We start from the raw sequence: 9,955 nt of genomic DNA, 5'->3' as shown, positions 1-9,955 counted from the left end.
TTTTATCTGCGCGTGGCCTTGGGCGAGCCACTGGATATCAGTTTCCTCGCCTCTGGCTGCCAGCATGAAATGAAATAATGCACAGAAGTACATTATTCATAAATGATAACTTGTTTTTAAAGCTCATACAAGCAAATATGTGAACTCTCAGAAGAGGGGAAGACCTCATAAAAGGTGGCTGTAGCTCAACCCTGTTTGGAGACAGGCCTCCCCTCCCTCATCTGGGGCACTGTGTCCCGCTGGGGTGCTTATGTCAGTGGTTCCTGGGTGCCCTGGAGGTGCCACCTATAAGGGAGGCTGCCTCCGAGGTTCCCATTGGCTTGGTGTCCTGAGTGGGCCGGCAGGTCAGACCCCCCTCTTATCTCCTCACAGGGCCTGCCTTCTGCACTGGGCCCGTGGAGGCAAACAGACATGTCTCAGGAGGCGGCTCCAGTGGGCCCCAGCACGGAGGACCCCGTTCTCAGTCCCCTCAACAGCCTTGGACTTTTCCAGGAGGACATGGAAGAAACCAGCTCCATGTCAGGCCTGGCACCAGACCTGTCAGGAGAGAGCTCGGGGGACCCCGTTTGTGCTGGCAGTGGGAAGAGGGTCCTCAGGGAAGAGTCTTGTCAAGATGCCAGCTCCCAGGCAGTGGGTGCTCCTGGGGGTATCCCAGAGGCCACGGCCCATCCTGTGGTCCTGCGGCAGCAAGCTGTGGGACAGAGCTGGAATTTGGTGCCCAGCCCGAGGCTCTGCTGTCACCTACCCACAGAGCCTGCCCAGGGGAGGGCTCAGGCCTTCAAGAGGGTCCAGATTATTCTGCACGACATCTTAGCAGGAGGTTGTCCCAGGAATCTTTGTAGTGGGTGTGTGGGAGCAAGAAAGAAAAGCAGGAAGTCTGAAACCCCCTCAGAGGGTCAGGAAGGTAGCTTCTTACGGCTTGGTCAGAGCCCTAGTGGGAACAAGCCCCAGGCTGTGGGAGACCCCCTGCGAGGTGCTGACGTGGCGTCCTTGGAAGGCCCGTGCAGTCCTCTCTCTTGCAAGGGCACTGGGTCTGGGCCTGGACACCCAGGTGGAGATTGGGTGGACTGTGACTCAGGGATTGAGAAGTTTGAATATTTGCCCACTGTAAGGGGTGGGACCCCGCCAGGCAGCCCCTGGGACCCTGTGAACTCCCCTGTGCCCACTGGAGGACTGTCACTTCAGCTAGCTGCCCGGGATCCTCTCCAGAGCCCTGAGCTGTGCCCAGGAGGGTCTGGAAAGGCTTCCACAGCACAGCAAGAAGCTGAGCACATCATGAGGCCTGGCTTTGGTGATGGCCATGGTGCTTCACACAACCAGGAGGAGCTGGAGGTCGTGGCTCGACCAGTGTCTTGGGGGAGGCCAGGGCAGGGACTTGGTAACACCCCCTCCAGCTTCCTGGAGCCTGTAGCCAGCAAGGCTAGCTCAGGCCCATCCACGAGGCAGAGAAATTCCAAGTGTGCTAAACAGTTGAAAATGGACCCAGTGCCTGGTACCCAGGATCAGGGCACTAACAGATGGCCAGACAGCTCCAACCAGGACCAAACAGAAGAATCCAGCCCAGGAAGCGGTCCCAGGCTGGTAAGTTGACTCTGAGAGGTTGGGATGGGAAGGGCATCGTTATCTTTTGGTGTCAGTGAGTCGTGTCTTCAAATCCTATCTCTGCCCACTTCCTAGTTGAGTGGCCCTGGAATATTTTTTAAGCTGTTTCCTCATGTGTGAAAAGGGAATACTAGTTCCACTTTAGTGGGGTTGTTTTGAGGAATAAATGAGATGATGGTGTGAAATAACGTACTTAGCACAGCATAAGGCACAAGGTAAATCTATTTGTGTTAAATGTGCTTTTCCTTGAGTGTTGCAATAGTCCTGTGAGATAGGCATTAGCCCTATATTCGCAGGGCAAGCTGAGGCTCAGAGAAGTTAACAAACTTCCCCAAGCTCACACAGCAAGGGAGTCAGTGCCTAGCCATGTTCCCTGTATTCACTGCTTCCCTTTCCATTGTTCTTTTATTGATGATAATAATTGTCATTTTATTAATATTAATAGTCATGGTCAATATGTTTATATGCCAAGGGCAGAAAATGGCATTGCTCTGTTTGATGTATATTTCTGACATAGTTGAATTTTTTAAAAATTGAAGCATCATGTTAGTTTCAGATGTACAGCATAGCGATTCAATTATATATATGTAAGAGTTGGACACGACTGAGCGACTGAACTGAACTGAATATATATGTATATATACCAACCTAGATAGCATATTTAAAAGCAGAGACATTACTTTGCCAACAAAGGTCCGTCTAGTCAAGGCTATGGTTTTTCCAGTGGTCGTGTATGGATGTGAGAGTTGGACTGTGAAGAAAGCTGAGCGCTGAAGAATTGATGCTTTTGAACTGTGGTGTTGGAGAAGACTCTTGGGAGTCCCTTGGACTGCAAGGAGATCAAACCAGTCCCTTCTGAAGGAGATCAGCCTTGGAATTTCTTTGGAGGGAATGATGCTAAAGCTGAAACTCCAGTACTTTGGCCACATCATGCGAAGAGTTGACTCATTGGAAAAGACTCTGATGCTGGGAGGGATTGGGGGCAGGAGGAAAAGGGGGCGACAGAGGGTGAGATGGCTGGATGGCATCACTGACTCGATGGCCGTGAGTCTGAGTGAACTCCGGAAGATGGTGATGGACAGGGAGGCCTGGCATGCTGCGATTCATGGGGTCACAAAGTGTTGGACACGACTGAGCGACTGAACTGAACTGAACTGAATGTTCTTTTCAGATTCTTTTCCCTTATAGGTTATTACAAAATATTGAGTATAGTTTCCTGTTTTATGTAGTAGCTCCTTGTTGGTTACCTATTTTATGTATCATAGTCACATAGTTGAATTTTTATCCCCTTGATAGAATATGTGTTGTGTGCTGAGTGCTTTTGATTTAGTCTTCACATGAAGCCCAGAGAGGTGAGGTTACGGGCCCAAGGTCTCACAGCTGGCAAATGACAGAGCCAGCATGCAGACCCAGGCAGTCTGTCCGGAAAGCTTACTGCATTGCCTGCTTGCGCACATTCCCCACCATCATTGCAGCAGTAAAGGCCCCTGGCATGCTTACTACATGCTGGGCACTATTCCCAAGCACTTATCTTCAGTCTTCCTAACACCCTTATAGAGAAGATGCTGTTGATATATACCCATTTTAATGATGCAGACACTGAGGCTCGGACGGGTAAAGTGAGTATGTCAAGGTCAAACAAGCAAATTAGTTGAACTAGGATAGGAACCAATCAGCTGCCTGTGGTGATTTATCACTATTTGGACTATAATTACATTCGAGATACTATTACATTATCTGTGTAAATATCACTCAAAACATTAATTTTTAATAAAAAACGAATACATGTTTATCATAGAAAATAAAGAAGAAATAAAAATCCCCATAATGCCAACAACATTCAGAGCTATCTCCTGTTGACATTTTGGTGTATATATCCTTTCTTCCATTTTTTTCATATACATATATATCTTTTCTTTGCCTAGAAATGGAACCATGCAGATCAAAATTTATAACTTGATTTTTTAGGTATTAAAAATTGTTTTTACAGTGAATTTGTTGACATAGAATGAGGAAATCCCCTTTAATGTCTCCTGACCCAATTGCGCTTTGTTTGATGTTAATGGTTAGCATTCTTCCAGTCTCCTTTTTTATGAACTTCTATACATATATGAACATCTTATATTGATCATACCTTTTTATATATAAGTAGGCTCATGCCGTGCCTCATTGTTCTGGGACTTGTCCTTTGATTTTCAGATGCTTTAGAGTTTGAAGGCGTTTCCAAGTTGGCAAATCTGTGCTTTCCCTGAACGCTGCATCATGTCTGTCTACAGGCACTGCTGGGACCAGAGGGTGGGCTGGGACTTGCTTTTCTCATTTCTGGTCACTGTCCTGTAGTTAAGAGCATGAAGCTCAGAGGCTGACAGATTGGCATTCAGGCCTGGCTTTGCTGCTATCTGAATGTGACCTAGGCAAGTGGCCTCACCTTTCCGAGCATAATTTTCTCATTTGTAAAATAGAGGCAATAAATTACTTACCTCACTGGGCAGTGGTAAGGGGCAGGTGAGATGACATGTACCTATGTTCGGTAGCACAGTGCCTGGTACAAGAAAAATACTCAGAAATGTTACCTGTTGTTGACTATACTTTGTCCTCCTCCAAGGACTGCCGAGGTGAACCCCTGTGCATCTGGCTTCTCCCCATTTCAGATTATCTATGTGGGCCAGATGCCCAGAAGTGGGATTCCTGGGTCTGCAATGTTTTGAGGGGGTGTTTGAATTTGGTGGTGGAGGCAGGTGCCTGCCCGCCTTGACGGGAAGCAACCCACGGCTGCCCTCTGCTTTAGTCCCATCCTTGACTCTGCGACACGGTCCCTCATCCCACAGCATCCCAAACAACCGGTTGCCATGGCAACTGGTGCCAGCTGCAGGAGAAGAATGGAGATTGTACTGCGACAGGGATAGGCAGGTGGTTGAGGCCAAGGCTGAGTAGGGTGTGGGCAGGTGTGGGTGTAGTGCCCAGCTGATCTGGATCCCCTCCCAGGACTCTGGCACCTTCTCCTGGGGACCGCTCAGCTCAGGAACAGATAGACAGGTTCAAGGTCAGCCTCTGCTTCTTACAACTGAGTGACTTTAGAGACATCTCTTCTCTGAATCTTAGTTGCCTCCTCTGTGAAATGGTGCGGGGGATCAGCTGGGCCCCAGAACTACTGGGAATCTGGTGTGAGAGGCTGGCTGTGTTGTGTTCTTTCGGTTTGATATAGAGATTCTTGGAGGAGGGTGGAGAAGTTGGTTTGATCCCCAGGGTGGTTAGTGAGATCTGGAGCCACTCTGTGGCTGGGATAGCAGGAGGCGTGGGATGAGCAGCTCTGCCAGGGGCCCCGGCTCTGCCCTCCACAGTGCAGGAGGTACACAGCTCCTCTGGCCCCACTAGGCTCTCAGCTCAGGTACCCTGTCTGCAGCTACAAAGTATCAGGCTGTGTGTGAGGGAGGCACATGTCTCCAGCAGATGGACAGCCCAAAAATAGCTCTTTTAAGTGCTTACTATGTACTAGGAGCTTCACATAGGTCATCGCCTCATGTTTAATCCTCATAGTAGCATGAAAATTCAGTGTTAATATGCTTATTTTGCTGATTAAGAAAACTGGGATTCAGAAAAGTTAAGTGACTGACTGACGGTCACACAGCAAGTAAGTGATGGAGTCAGCGTTTGAATCCCGGCCTGTCCAGTTCCACTGTGTACCCTGAGCCCAGCTGCCAAAGGCCTAGCTACGAGATTTAGACTTTTTTCCCTCCTGAGGGAGAATGCAGTTTATTTATTCTTTTAAATTAATTTTTGTTGGAGTATAATTGCTTTTCAGTGTTGTGTTTCTACTGTACAAAGTGAATCAGGTATACGTATATGTACACTGTCTCTTTTAGATTTCCTTCCCACTTAGGTCACCACAGAGCACTGAGGAGAGTTTCCTGCACTCTGCAGTAGGTTCTCATAGTTATTTCTTTTTTTCGTAGTAGTGTGTGTATGTCAGACCCAGTCTCCCAGTTCATCCCATCAGTGCTTTCCCTCTTGGTATCCATAACTTTAATCTCTACTTTTGTGTCTCTATTTCTGCTTTACAAATAAGTTCATCTGTATCATTTTTCTAGATTCCATATATCATATGATACGTGTTTTTTTGTTTCTGACTTACTTCACTCTGTGTGACGATCTCTAGGTCTGTCCAGAGGATTTAGGTTTTTATGGAGCTTTATTTGTTCAGCACACAAGGGTGCTCCTTCAGGATCTCAAAGTCCAGGGGAGAGGAGACAAAGTAACCAGAATTGAAATGCAGATAGAAGCCTGGCATGTTCTGGATCCCCAGAGGACAATTGAGTCTTCCCTGGGGAGGGGTGAGAGGGAAGGCTTGGAGGTAGGGTGGAGCAGAAGGAGGGGCTGTTGGAGCTGGGTTTGGGCAAAGAAAGTGGGTGTGCAGCAGGCCAAGACATAGGAAGAACATCCCAGGAAGGACAGAGCACACGCAGAGGCACAGAGGAGGCAGCCTGGAGCACTGCAAGAGAGGAGCAGTAGGGGGGACAGGGTCAGAGGGGAGGAAGGAGGTGGGAAAGATCAGTGAATGTAACATTGCTCTATTTTGGGGGGCTCCAAAATCACTGCAGATGGTGACTGCAGCCATGAAATTAAAAGACATTTGCTCCTTGGAAGAAAAGTTATGACCAACCTAGACATTAAAAACCTAGATATTAAACCTAGATATTAAAAAGCAGACATTACTTTACCAAAAAAGGTCTGTCTAGTCAAAGCTATGGTTTTTCCAGTAGTCATGTATGGATGTGAGGGTTGGTCTATAAAGAAAACTGAGCACCAAAGAATTGATGCTTTTGAACTGTGGTGTTGGAGAAGACTCTTGAGAGTCCCTTGGACTGCAGGGAGATCAAACCAGTCCATCCTAAAGGAAATCAGTCCTGAATATTTATTGGAAGGACTGATGTTGAAGCTGAAACTCCAATACTTAGGCCACCTAATGTGAAGAGCTGACTCATTGGAAGAGACCCTGATGCTGGGAAAGATTGAAGGTGGGAGGCGAAGGGGGCGACAGAGGATGAGATGATTGGATGGCATCACTGACTCAATGGACATGAGTTTGAGTAAACTCCGGGAGTTGGCAATAGACAGGGAAGCCTGGCTGCTGCAGTCCATGGCGTCACAAAGAGTCGGACCCGACTGAGCAACTGAACTGAACATTGTTTAAAGGGAATTGGAGAGACTGAAGTGTGGTCAGGTACCAGGAGGGAATCTCTCAAGGACAGGAACCAAGGAATCTTTAACAACATCAAAGTTTACAGAGAGAGCTTTCTGTCTTCCAGGCACTGTTCTCAGAGCCTTGAATAATGATAATAATCCTTGCATTGACACTAGGAAGTTGATAATTGGTATGATCCTCATTTTACTAACGAGAAAACTGAGGCACAGAGAGGTTAAGTAACTTTCCCAAGATCACACAGATCCTAGGTATTGGCAGCAAGTATCCTGTTGCATGAATATGGCACAGTTTATTTATTCCTTGACTCCATGTGAGCATTTGGGTTGTTTGCAGGTTTTCGCTTTTACGTCTGGTGCTGCTGTGATGAACAGTTTTGTATGTTTCTTGGTGCATATGGGCAAGAATGCCTCCATGGAATATTCCTGGGAGTGGAATTGCTAGGTTATAGAGTGTACATGTCTTCAACTTAGGGCCAGATGTGTCTAAAATGGTTGAAGATAGTCTGTACTCCCATCAGCAGTGCCAAATTCTAGTAGCCCCGTATCTTTACCAACACCTGATATTATCAAACTTCAGTTTTTGCCAGAGTGAGGATATGCTATGGTGTCTCAGTGTTTTAATTTTCGTTTCCCTATTACTGAGGAGACTCTTGGCATAAATTCTGGTATTTTCTGTTCAATCTTTTACCAAAACATTTTGGTTGTTTTAACTTTTTCTTATTGATTTGTAGGAGTTTTTAAAATAAGTATATATTTTAGATACTATTCCATTGCCTGTTATATGTTTTGCAAATATATTTTCCCAAAGTTCATATTTTGATTTCTTTATGGTATCTGTTGATAGGTAGAAATTCTTTTTTGTTGTTGTTGGTGTTGTTGTCTGGCCACATCGCACAGCATGTAGGATCTTAATTCCCCAACCAGGGATCAAAACTGTACCTCCTGCAGTGAAACTCGAAGTCTTAACCACTGGACTGCTAGAGAAGTCCCAGAAATTTTTAATTATTAAAAATTGTTTTACTGTGATAAAACATATGTAATGTAAAAATTCCCTTTTAAAACCATGTTTAAGTGTACAGTTAAGCATGAAGTGCATTCACGTTGTTGTACAACCATTACTACTATTCATCTCCAGAACTTTTTCATCTTCGCAGGCTGAAATTCTGTACCCATTAAATAATAATTCCCCAATCTCCTCTTGCCCTTCATAACCTCTATTCTACTTTCTGTCTTTTTGAAATTGACGATTTTGGTACCTCACATAACTAAAGTTGTACAATAGTGGTCCTTAATGTGTCTGGCTTATTTCACTTACCATGATGTCTTTAGGGTTCATGTTGTAGCATGTGTCAGAATTTCATTCCCATTTTAGGGCTGAATTAACATTTCATGGTATGTATTTACCACCGTTTGTTTATCCATTCATCTGTTGATGGAAATTTAGGTTATTTTCACCATTGTAAGTATGCTGCTGTGAATGTGCACGCAGGCTAAGTTGCTTCAGCCATGTCCAACTCTTTGCGACCCCATGGACTGTAGCCATATCCAAATTTCCAATAGTCTCATAAAGATGATCATTTATTTTTATACTTTTTTTTTAAGTTAGGGTCTAAATAGGATCTGTATGTTAGAATTGGTTGATATGCTTTTTAAGCCTCTCTTAACCTATAGATGGGAGTCCCAGGTGGCTCAGTAGTAAAGAATCTGCCTGCTAGTTCAGGACACGCAGAAGATGCACGTTCAATCCCTGGGTCAGGAAGATCCCCTGGAGGAGGAAATGGCAATCCACTCCAGTTTTCTGGCCTGGGAAATCCCATGGACAGAGAATCCTGGGGGGTTACTGTCCATGGAGTCGCAGAGTCAGAAACAATTGAACATGCACACACAACCCATAGATCTCTTTCCAATCTTGTTTTTTCTGAACTTTAAAGAGTTTTATAAATTAAAATATTTTTATGTTATATAGAAGTATAGCTGATTAACAATATTGTGATAGTTTCAGGTGTATAGCAGAGCAACTCCACTACACATATATGTATATGCATATATATTTATATATAAATTTATATATTTATATATATCATAATAATATATTATATGTAGTATATATTTGTAAGGGAACTCCCTTCTATTCCTCATTTGCTTGTTATGAAGGGAAAGTACATTTTAAGAAACACATTTTCTACAGGTTTTGAAATAAAATGATTTTTATTCTCTTACTAATAGTAGTAAATTTAAAGAGTTGGATTTTTTAAATGTTAAGTCAGTCTTTCATTTCCAGGATAAACCCCAGTTGATCATGTTGTATCTTGTTTATGTTTTCTGAAAACATAAACATGTGTTGTGTTTGTTTCCAGAACATAATGATGTGTTTTATGTTTGTTATGTCTTCTTGTTGATAGTATTGGGTTTGGAAATTTTGTGTTTCTGTTGATGAGTTAGTTAACTGGCCTGAAATGATTTGTTCCCATACTGCCCTTGTGAGGTTTCGGTATTCAGTTTTGCAGCTTCAAAGAATGAGTTGTAGACTGTGTTCTCTTTTCCCATTTGCTGCAGCAGTTTGTATAAAATTGGAATTATTTGTTCTTTGAACATTTCAGTAGAATCACTGGTTAAAGAAAAATCTGGACGGATGTTTTCTTAGGGAAGATAATTCCTCCCCTACTGAGTCAATTAATTCTATGCTTATGTGTTTATTCAGTTTTGTAAAAAATGTTCATTGAGTCAATTTTGGTAAGTTATGAGATGGCTGGATGGCATCACTGACTCGATGGACGCGAGTCTGAGTTGAACTCCGGGAGTTGGTGATGGACAGGGAGGCCTGGCGTGCTGCGATTCATGGGGTCGCAAAGAGTCGGACACGACTGAGCGACTGAACTGAACTGAACTGAACATCTTTCTAGAAATGCACCCACTTAATCTGAGTCTTCAAATTTACGTGCATGTTGGCATAAAGTATTTTACAGATCCTCTAATTTTTTTTAATTCATGATTACTCATTGCAAATATTGTCTTGTTGTACCTTCCCTCTTTTCCTTATTGTTGCCAGAGAGTTGTCTGCTTTTTGAGTCTTTTCACAGACCTGGTTTTTGGTTTTGTTGACCCTGTCTGTTGTATATTTGTTTTTAGTGTCACACTTCTTTCCATTTAT

At 44.2% G+C, this 9,955-nt stretch overlaps 1 protein-coding gene across 1 annotated transcript in view; it reads left to right on the top strand.

Moving 5' to 3' along the window:
* The window catches only part of SPOCD1 (SPOC domain containing 1), a 30,821-nt gene continuing 21,277 nt past the window's right edge, over window positions 412-9,955 (top strand). Inside the window, exon 1 of the mRNA XM_018066346.1 lies at window positions 412-1,581. Coding sequence (XP_017921835.1) covers window positions 412-1,581 — 1,170 coding nt within the window. The remainder of the gene's footprint in view (window positions 1,582-9,955) is intronic.

The sequence above is a fragment of the Capra hircus genome, chromosome 2 (assembly GCF_001704415.2).
Source record: "Capra hircus breed San Clemente chromosome 2, ASM170441v1, whole genome shotgun sequence".
Classification (NCBI taxonomy): Eukaryota; Metazoa; Chordata; class Mammalia; order Artiodactyla; family Bovidae; genus Capra; species Capra hircus.
Note: the sequence above shows the minus strand (reverse complement) of the source record. Positions and strands in the feature narration are given on the sequence as shown.